Below are 20,953 nucleotides of genomic sequence, written 5' to 3'. Positions count from 1 at the left end.
ATGAGGCCACCCATGGCCCTACCTCTGTGGCCTCTAACTGCCGGTTTATTAAAATTCAGGAAGCCTGGAAAGTACACTGGCTTGGTCGCCCAGGTCTCCTGGAACGACCAAATATCACCCTGTTGAATAAAAGCAGCCCAATCAGGGATACAAATACAAGAATCAATTCCTGCAACATTCCAACATCCCAAGGTGGTGCCCTTTTTACATACATGATCACACATATTGGTTACAACATTCGAATATGATACATTGGACAGGTGGGTAGATGCAACATGCCCCACTACATCTGTAGCCGGACCATCCGATAACAGACCCTTTGACCCTGCCTGGCTCATGGATTCAGAGCTTACTCCTACAATATCAACATCATCAATAAACAGAGGGGTAGATTCCAGAATAGATGTTTCTGGCTCTCCTCTGTAGACAAGACAGCTCTCCACAGGATGATAAAGTTGGATTTCCAAACTTCCAAGCTCATTCATGGGGATACCCGGAGCAACCCCCCCCCCTTGGACACTCATAGTTGAAAACATCAACCCAAGACGAGCGTGCTGGTCAATCGTTCGTCGCCAACCAAGATAGTGGGTCATACAAGTTCCTCAAGGGGATATTCCAAAGCTCTTGGGGCCGGGTAGACCTATTTGGAAGAGGGTAATCAGGTATTGAACTTGGGAACTGTTGGGTCTTAATAAAAGCTGGTGGCATGGGAACCGATGGATACTGAGGGTTATTAGTGAATGGTTGATCAAATAGAACTGGGGGGCCCTTGGGCTGGGTGTTGATCTTGGCCCAGCCCGGCGTCAGTACGGGACAATTATAGTTAGATTGGATGTAGGAACGATACTGCGCCTCAGGGTTAAATTGAAAACCATGGTAGTTAGTGGAAAAATTAGTCCATTTAAGGAGGCTTTTTGTGTTATTATTGTTATTTGCAGGAGGTTGATCCGATAGATTGATCAGGGTTTCGGGGTAGAAGTATGTAAGATTCCTCGTAGAAATCCCTCCCTCATTACTTCCCACATACCAATCGGAAAGATGGGATACTACTTTATGGTCCCTGAAATTGATGATGACTATGTCCCCCTCTATGTCCTTGGGGCGAACCCCTACCCACCGACATCTCCTGACTGTAACTATGTCCCCATTAAGATGAGAAGGAAGGGGCCTATTTGTTTTCAGCCAGAAGATGACTTTGTTTTTTAAGCTTTCGTTGTTTTCCCTGTCCCCTTCCGCAACTGGTGGCACACCCGTCATAACAATAACATAGTTTGTGGAGTCCGGAGGCAAATCTACATTTTTCTTATGAGGAAGGGGTCTATTAGTAGTGCCAGAGGGGTTAGCTGTTTTACCCAACCCTTTCCTTGACTGGTGCACAACACCCTTCCCAGGAGGTTTGTTTGCTATCACACTAGGATTTGCTTTAGCATTAATGGCCGCTGTAGGGGGATTAACTGCTGTAACCGGTGCTTTATTATTAGTAACCATAGCAGTATTAACAACCCTTTTGGTAGCTTTACTAATAGAAGAACTTTTAATACCGCTACCCTGGGGTGGACCGGAAGGTATGTTCAATGGACCATTAACCTTATCCACGCTAAGAGCCTGTATAGGTTCGATGTTTGCCAACAGGCGGTCAAGTTTATCTCCCAGTGTCCTAACACGTTCCAACACAGGAAGCATGTATTATTTAATAAGCTTCTCTATGTTAGCGTAGGACACCTCATGAGCCTCTTCACTCGCTAACTCCGGGATTTCCATCACCTGTATGTCTGAGACCAGTGGCGCTACAATAGATGGTAGCCCCAGCTCAGTATTAGACTTGGACTGATCTGGTGAGGATAGCTGGCCGTTATGTCCTTTCCTTTTTACCCCACCCTTCCTCCTTCTTTTCCTTGGTGGAGAATGCACAACCCTTTTGGCCTCATCAGGCTTAGATCTACTATTAAGTTTACTCATTGATAATATAGACTCGTCTGGGTCTATACCTGCCAATGAGAGGTTGGGCAATATAGGACAAGGGTCTAAATCAATAATATTGTTAGATGGGATATTTGTTCCCAAAAAGCTGGAGTGATCCACTGGCGGACAACCCAGGTGAACTCCGCTGGTAGCATCAACGCAGGGCGGGGAGATAGTTGGAAACCTAAATATTCTTGGGGTTTCATTAATGTCAGTGGTATCGGCCTCAATTGAACTCAGCCCATGGGCAGCCATATCATGAATAGAATTTGAAACTGTTTGTGACTGCAGTGAGATTTTCTTTAGCTGCTCAACAGATCGTCGACGCTCTGCTCTTCTCTCTGCTAGGAGTAGGTCCCTGTCTAAGTCCTTGATAGTTTTTGTAAAAAATGTGTCCAATGGGCCACAGACAGAGGTGCCTGCACCAGGAGGGGCGGAGTGACTCATGACAGATCTGACTGATTAAATATTCGCAACCCAATAACAAATAGTTAAACGTTAGGGTGAACACAACACAATACTCAGGTGCAAAATAAAAATGACCTGGCCCAGCCCAGCCTCGGTCGGCCCCGGACGGCCACAGACGGTCCCGCCCTTGTCCCGGGCTTCGCCCGGCGCCTCCCCGCGCGCTCCCGCGCAGCGGGGATGGTGCTTCCTCTTTGTAGCTGTACAAAGGTCACTGAGGGGGCGTTGCCGGCAGGGAGGTCACTGAGGGGGCGTTGCCGGCAGGGAGAGCAGCCCAGCTGGAAACGGGCGCGCGGGGACTCCTGGTCCGTGGAGTCCACCGCTCTTCCCTCGCAGCCCTGCCGGTCCAGTCAGGTGAAGTGAGGCCCCTTAATTAATCCTAACAGCTGCTGTATGCCGCGAAGCGGGACCCGCGGAGCGGGTCCAGCGAGGCGTGGCGGCTGCAGCAAGCTGTTTTCAAGAATGCTCAGGAAAGGCTCAGCGTCCGTGACAGCAATCCGCTGTCCCATTCTAAAATCTAATAAACTAGTCCATGATAGAACAACATATTGCCCACTATCGATGCTCAACCTTGAATACAAAATACGGAGCAAGATCTTAGCCACTCGATTACTGCCTCACATGACCACACTAGTACACATGGACCAAGCCGGGTTTATCCCGAGCCGTAATGCAGCCGGGAATATTAGAAGCAGGGTCGAAAAATCCACTCGCCTTGTCGAGCAAGATTTATTCAGGACCAGGGATTTTTAGGGACTACTTGCCCTTTCTGGCAAGTTGAAAATCCTCTAACTTCTGGAAAGACAAACTGACTTTTGACCTCTGTCTCTGAGAGCAGAACAAATGTGACAAGATAACAAGATTTAAAGGCATCTTTTTTTGTTCACAAAGTGAAAGAGCAATAAAAATGCCATTAAATCTTGTTAAAGTCAGCTTATCTTATTACATTTATTTTTCTTTCTGTGACTTAGGTTAGAGGATTTTGTAAAGGGAACTATGTGACAATTGAACTGTGCAAAGCATGTTAAATGACAGGCTGTAAGATGTCAGGCTTTTTTCTAACACAACACCGAAATAGCCAAGTGAACTGTTCAAACATTTCAAATATATTTCACTAGTTATGAAGACCCATTTTTAGGTCAAGCATTCGAGACCTTTTGTATATAATTTATTAGGTCGTGCATTCGAGACCTCTTGTATATATTTTAGTATATACTTATATGTGTATGTACTTTGTGGGCTCTGGAGATCAGCCCTAGGACTTGTCCGCTTCAGTTTAGGGACTTTTTTTCTGTTCAACTGCCTCTATTAAACTGTCTTGATAGAAAACGACCAGTTGAGGTCGGTGAAATACCGGAATTCCTTTCTGCTTGTTCAACTGAGTCTATTTAACTGTCTTGATAGAAAATAACCAGTAAAGGTCAGTAAAATACCAGAAATGCTTTCTGCTGGGGGACTTTCTTTTTTTTAAAATTCTGGCAACTGCCTCTATTTAACTTTCTTGATAGAAAAAGACCAGTAGAGGTCGGTAAAATACCAGAATCACTTTAGCATTCTCTAGATTCCAGTCCACACGAGCACCCGTAGACAATATTTTTTTTTTATCTTGTATTTTCAGTGATATAACTACAGAAGGCCCTGATTTTATAATTTAAAAAAACTGAGTTTTGGACTATACCATTTCCTGCTGAAAGACAATATTTCTCTCCATGTGTTCCCATACCTGGCGTGTCTCGCAGTTTGGTGCTTACTTTACCTCTATATTAAATAACAGTTGATGTTTCAGCACCCGGGCTAATGTGCTGCATAGCTAAATACATATAAAGTCCCAAAGGTGAGATTGATTGCATTGCAAATGCTTATTGTAATTCTATGGTAAAAAATATTTTGATAGGATCAAAACAAATTAGAACACTTTTTAGTGATGTACAAATTTTAAGAATTTTTGCTGAAACCCAATTTCCCAAAACTGTTTATGCGCAATTATCAGTAAAACTATATGTTAGTGGGAACTTTTTGTGGCCATTTCAATGGAAAATATACTATCTATAAATGACAATGCACTACCACATCATGCCTTGGTAATATATTTATAAAAAGTGAGGTTTTAAACATGAACTGGGAATTATTACTGCTCCTGCCCAGATGACCATGCAATTGGTGAACTAAGAGGCAAGCCAGGAATCCCATGTACCTTATAGATGAAATTGCTACTTGTTATACATGGAGCAAACATTTAGTCAAGTAAATAAAAATAGTTTTTTTGTACAGCAGAAATAGTGAACGTGCATATTTGAAGGTGCACTCTTGTGTGATAATAAAGAAAAAGACGTCTCCATAAGACAAAATATTTGCCTACGATCACGCAATTTGAGACCAGTTTACATGTCAAGTACATTACAGTTAGGTCAAATAGATTATTAAAGTTAGTAGACCTGCAGGTCTAATAACATTTTTATGATTTGGAGCCAGAAGAAGGCTTTTGCATATTATGGAGACAGACAGGGAGGATCGAGGAAATGCAACAATATTTGCTGTAGACCTAGAAAATGCATTTGACAGCCTAGAGTGGGGATATCTATACGAGGTATTGCGGTGCATGGAACTCAGGGAGGGCTTTAAAAGATGGACCTCACTTTTTCTACACCAGGCCCACATCTAGAGTACGAACGGGATGAACCGTATCGCGGAGATGGTCAGTGGAGCCGGGTACCAGGCAGGGACGCCCAATCTCCCCGCTAGTATTCGTGATCGCCATGGAGCCACTTGCGATAGCAGCCAGGACGGAACTGTTCTACAGGGGACTTTGTGCAGTATCAAATAGCATCTATGCTGAAGACCTATTCCTCTTCATGCAAGGGAAGTGGGGGACCTGCCGGCAGCCCGCTCCTTACTGGAGGAGTTTAGATCCGTCTCCGGACTAAAAGTGAGCTGGCAGAAAACAAGGCTCTTCCCAGTGGGACCCAAGTGATATAACGCAGTTACAATCGAAACCAAGCTGCCTACCCTACCTGGGAGTCCGAATAAATCACACCTCACCAGACCTATATGGGGAAACATAGGGCGGGCAGTACGAGGGCTGAGAATGTTCATAACCTTTTGGTGGACCCTGCCGCTCTCATTAATGGTCAGGATTGAGCTTCTTAAAATGGTGGTGCTTCCCCGTTTTCTATACTATTTCAACACACTCCCACTTTGGATCCCTGTGATATTTTTCAAAGAACTAAGGGGGTGATTAGGATGACGTAACCATTACGCCATCGTAACCTGATTTACCCACCTCCAGATTACAATGGCGGTGGGTAACGCCGCAGACGGAAAAGTCTGTCTGCCGCTTTTCCTCCAGTCGGCAATCGTTACGATTGTCAGCCAGGCGGAGCTGCAGCACATATATGGTGGCGGTGCCTAGCAGGCACCTCCATCCATATCATGATGTGTGGTGTTCCAGGCATTTCCAAGGCTGGTGGGAATTTGCTTTGGGGGCCCGTTGCGGGCCTTGGATGGGTGGGGGACGCTGCACTCGGGGTGTACCTATGGTACCCCCCTACATTGTCATGCACAAGGTGGCAGGCACCGCGCGGTGCCTGCCACGTTTTGCATGGCAATGCGCAACATGGCATTTTACCACTGCGGCGGCTGCAGCACCTGCCGCAATGTTAAAATGCCAGATGTGATCGCCGCTGTGGCGGTCGCATCATAATTGGGGTGGCGGGACCGCCGCATGGCAGGCGGTCCCGTTACCGCTAGGGTCTGCCCGCCATCCTAATCCCTCCTAGATGCGCTGAGCCGGTCTTTAATATGGGGGTCAGGCGATGCAGAGTGTCGCTTGCAACAAAACAATGACTGGTAAAGGTGGGCGGACTAGCAGTCCCCGACTTTGAGACTTACTACATGGCAGCTCTTCTGGATGGTTAGGGACTTAGCACAGAGAAGGAAACCAGATAGGGCTCCGCGCACATCGGTGCCGCCACTCCCCGATCTTCTGCGGGTGCTCCTTGGGATAACAAGGTCGCCCCGAGGAGAGTCGCAAAAATTTAACGCGCAGGCTCGGTGCTGGCATCGAGCTCTGCAGAAAATTAGGACTATAGCCCCATACTCCACGGACATACCGCTAGACATGTTGAGGGCAATACCACACGGAAGCAGCAGGAGGGACTTGGAAGTTTGGGTGGAGGATGGGACGACACAAATGGGGGAGCTCTACAGGAATGAGGACCTGCTCCCATTCGAAGAGTTTCGGGCTGAGTTCAATTTGCCCCACGGTCACTTCTTCCTGCAGAGGGTGGTCACATCACCAATCCGTAAGCACTGGCCGACGGGCGCTGCAAACCCCCGCCATGACAGAGCTGCTACTTTGTCGTCCTGTCAGCAGGCACTATCAAAGCAGTATTCTGCTTGTACAAAGCTTTGCCAGCAGTCTGGCACAGCCCACTGGAGAAATTACAAACCGAATGGGAAATGGACTTAGATGTTCCGATCCCACCAAAAGAATGTGACAACATATTAGCCAGAGTACCGAAAGTGTCTAGAAATAGGCGCTTCAAACTCACTAACTACTACATGCTGCATAGATCTTATCTGACCCCAGAGCGTCTACACAGATACTTCCAAGTGGAAAAGGCGGCTGGCCCTCAATGCAGGGAGGAAAGGGTACATATCCTCCATATGTTCTGGTCCTGCCAGAGACTACGTGTGTTCTGGGAAGAGGTTCTGCACCTACTAGAAGAGATAACTGAGAAAGAGATCATGCACACCCTGGCCCACTGCTTACTGGGTGGGTTCCCCCATACCTCCAAGTCCAAAGTAACCAGTACATTTCAAGATCTGGCATTTATACTTGCTAAGTGTGAAATAGCCAGAAACTGGAAAGCAGTGGAGGGACCTAGACTGACCACCTGGAAGAATTAACTGACGAAATGGGTGGGCTGCAATGATCGAATACTACTAAGGGAAGCCAGAAGGGGACTGGGGAATATAGAAGCGGCTAGAGCCTGGTAAGCCCTATCTCACCCTGACATGTAGACCCCGGAGGGCACTCCTGTGAGAACCTAATGAGCGCACCATGAGACATGCACTACTTTAAGATCAAGGTCCCACCGCACAGACCTTTTCCCGTCATAACTGATTGAATGATAGAGAGAACCAGACTTACCCCAAACCCTTACTCACATCCAATACTAACAGTGCTGCACTCAACAAGCCCTCAGCCCATACGATTTACACACAGTTGACTCACAAGGGGGAAGGCCGAAGGGGGATAGGAACAAATTAAGGTAGGACTAAACAATGTGATCATAAGTATACGCACCCAGAAATGCAGTACTACAATATGAAAGATTGAACTCTAACATAGCTGAATCACAAGTCATGATATGCATGCAACAAAATCAATAAAATGTATGTAACTTTTTTTTTTTTTTTTTTTTTTTAAAGACATTGGGTAGCCAATGTATCGCCCTGGGCCCCCATGCCCGACCACAATTTGAACTAGTGTGATGTCTGTTGGTGCCTTGAAATATAAATGTATATTAATGTGTGTTAATGCGAGCACTACCTGGAGAATGACATGTTCTTATAATATGGTATTAGGGAGAATAATGATAGTTTTGAAATAAATAAAAACATTTAAGGAAAAAAATATTTTTCCTGCACATCAGGAATACTCCAAAACATCCTTTCAATATCTATAGTGTCTTCAACTAAAACCACTGCTAAGTTTTGCCTGTTCTTCAGAACCTTCTCTAATGCCATGTCAGGATCACACTACAACCCACTGCTCAAGAAGCCTAGGAGACCCAATCGAGCCAGCAAACTTCAAAACTATCACCACATAAAGTTTCTTAGGCAGCATGGTTTAGAAAGGGGCATGCAAGCTACTATAATGATTCTTCAAACTCAAAAGACACCCTATAAGTCTGCAGTGGACCATAACAGAGTAGCAGTTATCACACTGCTTCACCTCCACCAGCAATTAAATATGTACACTCTTCAACTTTCAGGAGAGGCTCAGGGAACTAGAAAGTCTAGAGTTTGCAATAGACTAGATCACATTGCTCCTAACAGGGAGGCAACAGATCATTATCATTACATCAGGGCTCGAGTCGGGGTACCACGTGGGTGGACGGCGTCCCCCCACTTATTTTACCGGGAGCTCGATAACTGCAGCAAATGGAGCCACACATTCAGTCTTTGGCCTCTCTGGGGCGAGATCGGCGCCCATTCAGAACCCTGCTCACGAGCTGGCTTCTCTGGTGCAATTGCATCTAAGGGGTGAGCGAGGGGAGGCAATGAGTCTGGTGGTGCAAGCCACCTTTCGTGACATCACTTCCTGTCGTGACGTCAGCGTCCCCACACTTATTTTTTTAGGACTTGTGCCCTGCATTACATACTTCAATTTGTCATCTTTCACCATCAAAACAAGCATTATTATGGTTACCACCACTGTGCTCTATCCATTTCATCCAGGTAAAATGCATTTAATCGGTCTAAGGTGTATGAGGAACTTTAAATTCATAACCAGTGTCAATAAATTGAACAGGAAGAGTTATCATATTTTGTACAAAAAAAGTTACTTTAACCTCGCACCTTCTTGTGATACCAGTACACATACGTACAGTGTCGTGTCACAGGGATAAGATCAGAGCAGCTCTCTATGCTCTACGATATTCCATCTGACCCATGTAATATACGGCCTGATTGAAATTGGACAAGACAACCTGGCAGCCAAGTCCAGCCTAGACCAAACTGGTTAACTCCACTATCGTACAAGTTCCAACTTGTGTGAAAAACAGTCAATGTAAGCAGAGCGCTACCAAGCCGCACTTGTAATGGTAATGCCCATTACAAATGTCAACACAATAAGGTTGCATTGTGCAGTGGATAACACGTTAACATCACTCACCTTAACATTCATGTTGGTGAAAACAGTACAATGCATATAAAATTACAACTCTCCCTATTGGCAAGAAAGACTGTATAGAATTCGTCAAAACAGTGAGATGTTTGATTTCTTTCTTCCCATTACCATAACCATTGTACCAATGCAAATCAACTAGACCATAAAAGTGTCTCTCGTCCTGCAGAAAACAATGTCTAAAAGTGTGGGCTTAAAAAGGACGCAAACGTTCTGGCTGATGGTCACACGCACGAAGCCACTTGCCAGCTATGCGAACACCATCTGAAAACGTGTGGCCTCTACTTGCACATACTCATTCTGTCCCTATTGTACATAAATACTTGAGACTAGTGGAAATACTAGTTGCTCCATGTCAACACCGACACATTGCAGCTTACTTGCAGTAGAGGGGAAACCGAAACAGTATTGAAAATGCAGCCCTATCAATGACTAACCTACCTTCATCGTCTCCGTTGACAGGGCTCACTGTACAGAACGTTTCATCCCAAGGCCTAGCCTAGGACAAGCTAAACAGCTGTGCTGACTAAAGGCCAGTGCGCATGTGCACCCAGTAACTCTGTGCGTCCAGGCTCTCGCGCTACTTCCAACGTTTGACACCAACGAGTAGCTTTGTTTACGTTTTATAAAAGGAAACGGACTGTGTCTGCACGACAGTTTTGAAGCTGCAGCAAGATATGTTAGTCAGGCGCTCCATTCTCTGAGTAGAAGCTATATATTGAATCACAAATATTATGTTCCTGACCTTAACATGTCGACAGCTCGGGACAGCGGTCAGCTTAAATACGTGACAGTGTCACGTGAGCTGTTAAAGACGGATCCGCCTAGAAACGTCTTCCATTTACCAAGCACCGACACGTACTTCTTAGAAAAGCAACAGACCTATTGCTTTGTGAGCTCGAGTAAACAGTGTTACCGTACGTGCTGTGACATTTTCCTTCAAGAAGGAGGAATCCGTTGTTTTTCGAAGCGTTTCAATAAAAGGTTACGTATGCCTGATCAATTCAATAATTATTGATTCGATCTTTATAAAAACAATCATGAAATCACAAAGGAAAAAAATAAATAATAGGCATATCTTCCGCATGGTCTAGTCTGTTTATAGTTTTTATAATTCCGTGCGCATGCGCTTCTCTTCACCGCTTCCCATGCGGACTGTTGCTCCGCCTACCACAGCAGCTTCGGCCGCATGCGCAGAACTTAAGGCCTTTTCGCACCGTCTACCACAGAGGGTAGAGCACTGGGTGGTTTTCCTCCAGTCGATTCCCCCAGAATCGTTGAAAGGAAAGCGGGTACGTGGTTTACAAGTTTGGTATCAGGACCGATTGTGACTGCTGAGAGTGCGAAGTCGTTCCGGATGGCTAACGGGAGGGCGAGGCCACTTTGGCATTAGTTCCCGTCGCCGGCTCTGCCAGTTGTTAGAGGAAGTCCACGGCGGTCGGGCGCGATGTTCGCATCCACAGACATTCTGTGGTTCCCGATCCAATAGGGTGTCTATTCTCTGATTTATTCCGCTCTGGGAGGACGGTGTTGCGTTGTGCGCGGCAGGGTGCGTGGGCCGTGCCTTGTAGCGCTGTCGCTCCGGAATTCGGCGCGTGGCCGTCGTGTCTTCTCTTCTATACTGAAATCTCTTCCGGTTGTCTATATACGTGTGCTTAAACTCGATTAAGGTAAAGGTTTATACCCCAGCGTTTGGTTTTGCTAAGTAATCGCAGATGTTGATCCTTTTTATAGACGTATGACTTTTAAAACAGTAAATTATTTGCAAACAAATCTGGAGTTCCTGCTTGCGGTTGGTAGTAGTGTTAACATGTTATTCCACTGCTCCTTTTGCCTGTATGAGGAAGCCTCACGAGTCGATGGTACGCACTTATTTTGCATGGCAATCCGTATCCCAAAAGCTTATATTGCTTGTGAGGTGCCAGACCTACGAAATTTGTTTGACAGCTTCAGATATACTCTGGCGTAGTGACATTTTAATATTTGGTGGGACACGGGCAGTATATATATATATATATATATATATATATATATATATATTGAGGGCCCCCTCCGTGTTTAATAAAAGAAAAACATTTTTATATGTATTTCTCCGTATCGGCTCGTTCATGCCCTTGTAATGTTAATTAGTGCTGAATTATTGTAATGATTCAGAAATGGGGAATCACAGTAGCAGCCTAATGTTCAAGTTACTTCGTGTCCGCCAGGGCAGAGCGCTTGCAATTGAAACTTTAGTTCCCAAATATTTGCATTCACAGATGTGGCCCCCTCCACTACAGACGTTATTGCTATAATTACGTTAAATTTTATTAAAGTTATGTTAAAAAAACAATGCGTCCTCGCATACATTTTTGCTATGTGGATGTATTTAAACAAAGCATTGAAAACAGGCTCATGTACAGTTTGCATGCGTTCACAATACATTTTTACAGCGAATTCCACATCTCATGAAGAGACGTGATTTAGGGACTTTTCCATAAACCATCTTTTAAATGCACGAATTATGCTGACGTCATTTTAATTTCAACCAGGCCTAGCACTATGCAGACCAAACTACACCCAAGTAACACTGTGCAAAGTGATACCGCGCGCTGTGCTATTTTCGCTGGGGGAAAAAACACTTTACCAGCACAAAATACCTTTTGTACTGGAAAGGTAATGCCCATGTTACTGCAGGACATCGCCTTGCTTAAAAACCAATTGCATTAAATGTCTATTAAGCACGCTGGTCTGAAAAATGTAAAAAATATTTTTTTTTTATGGGCTACATTGTTAAACCAGGAATTGTGACTACCATACGTTTTATTGGAGGGCTAGGAAGTAGGGGGCCCTGGGCAATTGCTCATGGTTTAAAACTTATCTGCTCAGACGTCCCAATAGGGACAGTATTCTTTATTCAGCAGTATTGTACTTTCACCATAAATGTTTTATATATAACTTAAACCATTAAAAAAAAAAAAAGATTTTTATTGGTTTTCTGAAAAAAGCCATACAGACCCATTGGCATCATAGAGAAGTAGTTGGGAAGGAGATATATGCATTACAATAATACCCATTAGCATTCCTGTGGCCCTCCCAGAGCTGGCTGTAAGCAAAGAGTCTCGACATGGACCCCCAGGAGCACATTACTGGTTCCCCGCCATCTCCCCATAGTTAGCCCAACTTGCAGCTCTGTTCGCCTCCATGTGTGGTCCAAAAATGCAGATTCCAATAGAAAACACCCAATACCCTACCCACCCCTCTGGCCCTTAACCACCCCAACAAAGCCTCCCATCCACCCTCCCAAGCATGCCGCAAGCGACTAAAATACTCAGGAAGTCGCCCAGATCCCCTGCACCACCTACTAGAATCCTTGCCTCGCAGATCTCAATCTAGGGCAGACTCGGAACACCGGCGGAGAGTCCTTGCCAGGCCCTCATCAGACTCATCATGCCCTGCCTTCATCAAGTGTCAGCCGCTTCAATTGGCCTGTGCGCCCTCCATCTCACCAAGTACACCCTCTTCATCGTCAGTCGGGTGCTTAGCCAGTTCCACGAGCGCCACCCACACCTGAGCTATTTCCATTGATGTCTTGCTCCCATTACGCCTAGCCATGCATAGCCTGCAGTTCCCAATACATAACTTAAACCATGTGGTTGACATAAAACCTAACGCGAAAGGAGTAGAAGGGAAAGTGATGCACCATGTCATCCGAACTAAACGATGCTAGTGAAAGGGAACAATTGACAGCAAAATGCCAAAAGTAAGCAGAGTCCAACATCCGCCCTCATGGGTATTGATGGCCATCTCAAAGTTCAAAAGTAATAATACAACTAATGGCGAATTTGAAATTATTCTTCCTGCATACTTGAAACAATGACGCGAAGCAGTAAAGTAATCAACACATCACATTTTAAGGAATTAACTCCAGATGGGTTAAAAAAAGCTTGGGGTTTAATAAGATACAGAATTTAAAGTTTTGTTATTTATTGCTTGGACTTTCTCAGCCCATCAAAATCGACTTGTGACCCCCTGTTTAGGAAACACTGCTCCTAACCTCTTGATTGGAGCACCGCAGGAAATGCATAACAAGCTCTAAATTGTCTACTCTACACAACTATCAGTTGGTGAAAAGTATAGCTGCACTTGTTGGTATTGTTGCAAAGTATGTCTTATATATGTTAAGATTTTTTAATAGACCCAGAATGGGGAAACCCTGTGATACTGCAGGCCCCGAGATGAGTGTTGCTTACATTTTTTTTTATTAAAGTATTATATAGCACAAACTAGACAGAGATAATGGGTATCGTAGAGCTTTACCTGAGCATCAGTTTCGATACACAAGGACATATTCATTTTTATTAGGCACAGGGTGATTAGCACAGACCCGGTTCCCCAACTTTGAGGTCGATTGCTCTACAGGTTCTATGTTTTGTTGTGCTTAAAAACACTCAATTCGGGGGGAGGCATTTTCTGCTTGCCATAGTATGAGCTTATCGATGGGAGTCGAATGCATTTTTAGGTCAGTTAGGTGTCTATTTGGAAAGAGTGGTTTAAGGTATTATTTGGATTTATTTGAGTCATGTGAAGAAACGTGCCTTTGTTAGTGTTTTGGTTTATATTGGATGTTGTAGTCTCTTTAGTAGCCTTATTGAATCCAAACTTGAGTCCACTAAGTTTATTTTTGTGCAGTATGCAATGATAAATTAAGAATTGGACGATGTCCAAATTTATAGCATGTGCATAAAAGTTTGACTGATTTTTGTCTGATTTCCAGCCGCTGCTATGTTTAGCTCCTACTAATTCAGATTTTTGGGGGGCCTGGTCCGTGCATGTGCCATAGTTTCCCCTTTGCCATTAACACTTCCTTTACTATATGTGGTCAAGTGAGTATGCAGGGTGCATGCAGATTAATGTTGTGAAGTTAAACCATCGTATTGCTCTCTGATTTGTCATTTGTACGTCTAAGCTTCATTGAATGACTGTCAAGGAGTGGTATGATGTACCTCTTTCCACTTCATAGGGTGACCGAAAAGTTTGTAGTTTAATGAAGGCTACAAAATGCGCCTTTTTAGTTTAATAAAGGTGCTGTTTGTGAAGAGTGCAAACACAAGGAGATGATGGACAGAGCGCTGAAACTTTACACTCACCCCCAGTCACAGATTTGAATCCATCATAGTACTTTAGCTCACTTCGCCACCCCCGTTCAGACCCAGCCATATGCACATCAGTCTTGACCCTGATCCCCATGGGAACAGTCCAGCCTGAACTGCCAAGCCAAGTCTTCCCTGGACCGGCATCCTGGGACAGGTTTTGGGGGTAACACTCCTCAGCAGCCAGGCTAGCTTGAATCCAGTGGCACACGTGAGCAACGGACCCACGTCTGGGCATACTCTGCCAACTTAAGGCAAACACAAGGAGATGATGGACTGAGCGTTAAACCTTTCAGACCTGGGTTGAATCCATCCTCGTTCTTTAGCTCACTTGGCCATCTCAGTTCAGACCCATCCATATGCAAATCAGCCCTGACCCTGTTCTTCATGGGGACAGTCCAGCCCGAACTGCCAAGCAAGGTCTTCCCTCGACTAGAAGCAAACATCCTGGGCCCGGTTTCAGGGTAACACCCCTCATCAGCCAGGCTAGCTTGGCTGGAATGGCGTGGGAGCAAAAAAACAACGGATTTAGGCCAGATCTCTGCACTGGGGGAATGTTTGACATTGTTCTTTTTGCGGTTTGTAAATAGGGCATAGCAGCGGATTTCAGGATTTTTCTTTATTAGCCCACCCAGGGTTACCCAGTGATATTCTTCTCTTAAATCTACTGTCACTCAAACTGAACAAGTCTATTTAAGAAAGTGAGGTACAGAGTTTGGCCAGTGAGATTGGCTTACAAATAGGGATATTTATTTTTTGTTTAAATGAGCTCACGGTGAGGTGAAGATGGTCTTCAGCTTCTTCCTGAGTGGGAGGAGGAAGAAATGCTTGGCTTAGGGTCATACTATTTGTTTGCTTCCATTTCATTATGCCATTTCCTCGTGGACTACAATTTAATTGTAACTAACCTTGAAATCTTTTTTTAGGCTATTACCTGGTATACGATTCATATCCATGTTTAATCTGTACTAGAATGAATTGCATTGTACATTTCAACAAAATAATCCGGCCTGTGTTTTTCCCTTGTTTATTTTGCAGATCAACCATGCAGCTCTTTGTACTTGCACAGAATTTGCATTCGCTTGAGATCTCTGATCTCGAGACTGTTTATTCAATTAAGGTATGTGGTTCATATATTAACGCTGTTGCATAGAAAGATTGCAAATCTCCCTAAAGTTATTCATCCCTCTAATAGTAATTTAAGAACTGCTGTATCCTTATCCATTAGGCACCATCATAACTGAACGGATTGTCATTTCTCATCACCCCATACTTCATACACTCACAGTGCACACTACCCATCCATGACCATTCCACTAAATAGTCGTGCATTTAGCCAACAGACATTGGTGACCCCTATGATAATCATGCCCAAATAGACTCTTCGTCACAGACTTGCCTTCAACCGCACCACTGCTCATTTTAGATTAACTTCTCCAACTTTTACCAGCTTTTTATTCCTTTCTGGCTGTAAGAGCCTTACTTCTGTGACTGCCACCACAACCTCTAGTATCACCTATCTGCATCTTCAGTCTACATGGGGATTCTGCCACAATCGTGACACTTAAACATGTTTGACTGCTTTTACGTGTCACATCTCCTACCCACCTCGGAAGAAACTTGTGGTATCACTTCTGCCTGTCGACCCTTTCTCCCTAGACTACTACATGATTAGAAATCATTCCACTTTCAGCAGGGATTGACACCATCCAAAGGAGGAGGCCCTCATATCTGAAGTTGAATTCAAACACACTAAAGTAGTTACTCCTAAGCTGTTGCTCCTTTTGACCATAGATCCAGGCATGCTGTGTGGCATTAACCATAATGGTTTCTTTCTGTGTACCAAACTCCGTGTCTTCCAGATGCACTCTTGCGTACGATAGGAGTGTATGCTAATAAAACTCAGTGTGCCAACTCTCGTCCTGACCCACAGATGTGTTCTGCATAATTTGGGGTTTGCTGCATAACTTTCAGGTTTTAAAAATGAAATGTTTCTAGTTTAAACCTATCGAGCTACCTAAAACCCATTCCAATTTATGGAAGAAGCTGGCTAGACTGATATCTTTGCTTCACAGCAAGACTTTTCGATGGCCCAAATCCTATAAGCCCCTAATATAATTTCTAAGAAGATAAGCAAGTGTTACAGAGCAACCCAAATATCTGTTTATCCTAGGCACGGATTGAACAATTGGAAGGACTCCCTGCAGCTGACCAAGTGATTACATATGCCGGCGCAGCGTTGGATGATGAAGCAGTCATTGGTGAATGCGGCCTTGTTGAACAGTGCACTTTGGGCATCACAGCCCGAATGCTTGGTGGTACGTATCAGTTGTGAAGAACAGTTATCTAAAACGTTTGTAATGAGATCTTTGTTGGTCTGGCTCCTCTGTATGCTTGTGTAAGAACTTCTCAAAGTTGATTGGATCATCCACCTGGTGATGTATGGTTGACAGTGTCAACTTGACACACTTTTAAGTTGGGACTTTGGTGCAGGCCTAAGAAAACTTCCATCTTTTTTGGGAATCATTTCTTACTGTAAACAGTTGCCCTGTCACCACTGAGCTTATTTACGAATTATGAACATCTGGGCACTTTGACCTGTGAGAGAGACTACACCTTGTATCCAGGGACCCATGAAGCTTTCTCATGCCTAGATTATGTCCTCTTGCTGACTTTAAGGACACAGCGGGTTCCCTGTAAAATTCTTCAAAACGTATAACCCCCAGCTTCTTGATCCATTGCTTAAAACCTTGCTCGCAGCTTTAGGAGAGAGAGTTTTTTCCAGCGGACCTCCGCGTGGCGGAGATAGTGGTAATATCGAGACCAGGACACCCTCCCGAGCATTGTTCCTCATATCGACCCATTTTATTCTTGAACATGGAAGCAAAGATATGGGTTGAAGTGTTTGCTAACCGGCTGCTCCGGGTGATTCGCTTGCTTCTCGATGAATCCGGCATATGCTGCATCGACCAAAGCCGTATGCACGCTTGCTAGCTGACTTCCAAATTGGTACAGTGGGATTAACTATTTTAAACTTTTTCATCATACGTTTATTAGCAAAGTACAATTGTTGTATGCAGACTCGTCAGTCCGAATGCGGGTTGGTGGCAGTGCTTTTGACAGGTTTCAGTTATGCAAGGGAGCACTGAAGGGGCATCTTCTATCGCCGCTGCTCTTTGCTTTGGCAATTGAGCCTTTGTCCCTCTAGGTGAGGGTTGACATTCTAGTCCAGAGATTGTACTGGATGCAAGCAGTTTCTGATCAGATAACATTAAATGTGGGCGTGGTCCTCGTATTTATGGCTGAGCCACTGGACTCTGCATCCCAAGTCGTTCAGATCCTTCACTTTCTTGGAACGTTCACAGGACTTACCCTAGACAGTAACAAATACGTTATATGCCAAATCAATTGCCTAGCCTTGGAGCCAAAGTGGGCCTGGGACCTACAAATCCGGGCAGAGGGGTTCATATGTCTTGGGGTTGCATGACAACCATCTTACAGAGGGCACTTGAAAAGAACATTCAGCCCCAAAAACACAGTTGTCCCAAAACATTGAGTCCAAATTCCAGTTGTTCCGTTTGCTCTTTTATATTCAAGATGACAGCCCGGCCACGTCTACTTTACCTACAGGATTGCCCCTTCCCTCTACCCTCTTTAAAACAACAAAGTCCGAGCTTCTAATGGAGCCATCTGGCCCCTCTCGTTACCCTTTCTAAATGCTATAACTACCTACAATTGGGGCTTAGCTACCACCGGACGTGGCTTCCTATTATAGAGCGTCACATTTGATCATTGTTAATGAATGGTGGTTCGTGAACATAGACGATCCAGCCTTCGTTCCAGAGTGATAGAGAATATTCCTCTTCTGCATCTACAATATGGTAATCCTGGGATGGAACCGCTTCAGCCAACCACTACATTGTACATCAGGTCTGGCGCAACACTTGCAGAGCCCTAGATCGGTCGGGTGCTGACCGAGAGACCCTTCTTTGGCATGCAAGTTTAAGACCATTGAGTCCTGAAAGGATTCCACGGGTCGGAGACTATCAGCATCTCACGGTTGGGTGATGTTATGAGAGGAACTACGTGCATTTAATTCGCAGAGATCTAAGATTAATTTGACCTGCATAAGTGTCCAGTCTTTCACTATTTGCGTTTCTGGCATGCACTGCTACAATGAATACCTCCCCTCACTGAGCTCACAGCCTAGAACTCCATTGAGGCCAAAATCCTATCAAAGGATGTGGTCACACACAAGATTTCGAAGGTCTACCACTGTCTTGTTATCAGCTCCAAAGATACATCCCACACGAGAGCTGCATGGGTTGCAGATTTGGCCCCCATAGCAGATGACTACTGGAGGAAATTGCTTGCATCCAGTTGGGAGTCAGCGATAGCCTCGAAGTATTGACTGATTCAGTTCAAATACTTACATCGAGTATATTTCCCACTTTAACAGCTATGGAGACTAGGAGTGGTAGATTCCCTACTGTGGTTGTGTTGTGTAACGCACACAGGAACTTTTCTTCCCACGATGTGGGATCTTAAGGTCCTTCTGGGATTAAGTGTTGTCCTGTTTGGGCCAAGTACACGTTTGGGTCCTTCCTAGAGGAGATCACAAGTTCACCCAATTCCGCATTACTTTGGAGGGCGACTGTAAACGATAATAGGCAGCTCTCCTAGGGCTAGTGGTGGCTAAACGTGACATTGCCAGATCATGGGAAGATGTAAACCCCACCCCTATGAGCTTGGAGACATTAAATATGCCTAGAAATGCACATATGCCGCATAAGGCTGCTCGCACAAACTCTCCAAAACATGGATCCTGGGCACAATCTAGAGGGATCCCTCTGGCACAGCAAGAGTCTAGACCCTTATCCATCGAGGAAGAAATTAGATCAATTGGGGACAGGTAGACTGAAGGGGGGACTGGGACGTCAAGATTGTCTAGTAGTCTGTATATTGGGGATTCTTGAGGAAAGGGGGATGGTGTTAAGTGATAAACTTGTGTATACAGTGGTGGACTACACGGTCTGTCTGTGATCCATCTAATAAATTGTGCTATAAAAAAATTACGGTCTAATGCACATGAATGGATGGGGGTCTGTACAAGTGCAGCCCTTTTACAAGTCCACTTTCCATAGAGTGTGACTGTTCCATGAAAGTGCTAGATAAAGTAAGGAGCTATCAGGGCTACTAGCCTTCCAGCACAGGCTGAGTGGTAGTATATACCTCCTACATTACGCAGTATTCGTTGATTTGGGCATTCAGAAAAAATACATTTCTAACCTTCTGGACTGGCAAAAGGTATTGTGTAGAAGAAATTTCAACTTCCTGGTAAACATGACCGTCCTTGCTCTGGTTTGAGTTATGTTTTGTGTCTGCGCCGTTTAGGATTATGCTCCCTCGTAACTTCTGGTGTTGGTCCTGCATGAAGAATGGTTGCGTACATTAGTACAAGTTAATCTGTATGACTAAAATGCAATTGTTACTATTTTTAGTTCGACACTGATTTCCTTAATAGATACTGCTTGTTTTAATATGACCGCATAACCCAAATCATGCTAATTTGTGACATTCACGTTTTACTATAGGCAAGGTGCACGGATCTCTTGCACGAGCTGGGAAAGTGAGAGGTCAGACACCAAAGGTATGTATAAACGACGAATGCAGTCTGTTTTTCTGTGTGCAAGAATTTATTGTGTGCATTGTGTAGCCTATTAAATTTACCAATCCTACATGTTTTTATGGTTAGATAATTTGTTCTCCTGAGATCAACTTAACAGTGTCCATAAAGTAGTCAAGGCGTTTGGGAAACTGTATGCAAACAACTTTTGCTGGCTTATTAGCTGTTTTTTATTTAGTATGGCTGCCTCCAGCATTATGTTGACTGAAACAAATGTTTAACCTAACTTTTGTAGGTGGCTAAGCAAGAGAAGAAGAAAAAGAAGACTGGCCGAGCAAAGAGACGCATGCAGTACAACAGACGCTTTGTCAACATAGTTCCTACCTTCGGCAAGAAGAAGGGACCCAATGCAAACTCCTAATTTCTTTACACAGTGATTTGGAAATGATTGTTTAATAAAAGCAGATAAACTCCTAGACTCGTCCAGTTCCATTCTGAACGATAAACGTTAGCCATCGTGAAGGAGGTGGAGCCAATGAGTAATCTGTGATTGTTGTTTTAATTGGTAACATGCCTCTTTGTTTTGGAGTAAATGTTTGATCAAAGCATTTTCTGTTAAATACATAGATGAGGTGCTAAATTAACGCTCCGTGCAAGTTAAGATAGGTTTGGGCACTCGAGCCGCCCACTTTAAAGTGAATTAATACATTTAGTTTGGTGTAGATGACCGGGTTCTTGGCTTCTATTGCTTCTTTTAAACTGAGTAAGTGTAATGCTCGAAATTATGCTCAGCCCTTCTTTGACACCTCCTGAATACTTTGCCTTCGAAGGGGCTAGGTACTAGAAACTTATGAT

The 20,953-nt window shown here is 44.4% G+C and overlaps 2 protein-coding genes and 1 non-coding gene across 4 annotated transcripts in view; 2 read left to right on the top strand and 1 right to left on the bottom strand.

The window, feature by feature from the left end:
- The window catches only part of LOC144781052 (uncharacterized), a 102,641-nt gene extending 92,724 nt beyond the window's left edge, over positions 1 to 9,917 (bottom strand). Inside the window, exon 1 of one of the 2 annotated variants that reach the window (XM_078659678.1) lies at positions 9,782 to 9,917. The gene's annotated coding sequence lies outside the window, so the exon portion shown is untranslated. The remainder of the gene's footprint in view (positions 1 to 9,781) is intronic. The other variant, XM_078659677.1, reaches the window with a different exon arrangement.
- Positions 9,918 to 10,492: 575 nt separating this feature from the next.
- Positions 10,493 to 20,574, top strand: FAU (FAU ubiquitin like and ribosomal protein S30 fusion). The gene is made up of 5 exons (XM_078659679.1): positions 10,493 to 10,632; positions 15,511 to 15,592; positions 16,646 to 16,790; positions 20,067 to 20,122; positions 20,394 to 20,574. The coding sequence occupies exons 2-5, from the start codon at positions 15,518 to 15,520 to the stop codon at positions 20,517 to 20,519; spliced, it is 402 nt and encodes a 133-aa protein (XP_078515805.1). The 5' UTR covers positions 10,493 to 10,632; positions 15,511 to 15,517; the 3' UTR covers positions 20,520 to 20,574.
- Positions 19,588 to 19,715, top strand: LOC144783574 (small nucleolar RNA U109). The gene has a single exon (XR_013601525.1). It is a non-coding gene; the product is annotated as a small nucleolar RNA U109 (small nucleolar RNA).
- Positions 20,575 to 20,953: the final 379 nt, after the last annotated feature.

Source organism: Lissotriton helveticus, chromosome 9 (genome assembly GCF_964261635.1).
Source record: "Lissotriton helveticus chromosome 9, aLisHel1.1, whole genome shotgun sequence".
Taxonomy (NCBI): Eukaryota; Metazoa; Chordata; class Amphibia; order Caudata; family Salamandridae; genus Lissotriton; species Lissotriton helveticus.
Note: the sequence above shows the minus strand (reverse complement) of the source record. Positions and strands in the feature narration are given on the sequence as shown.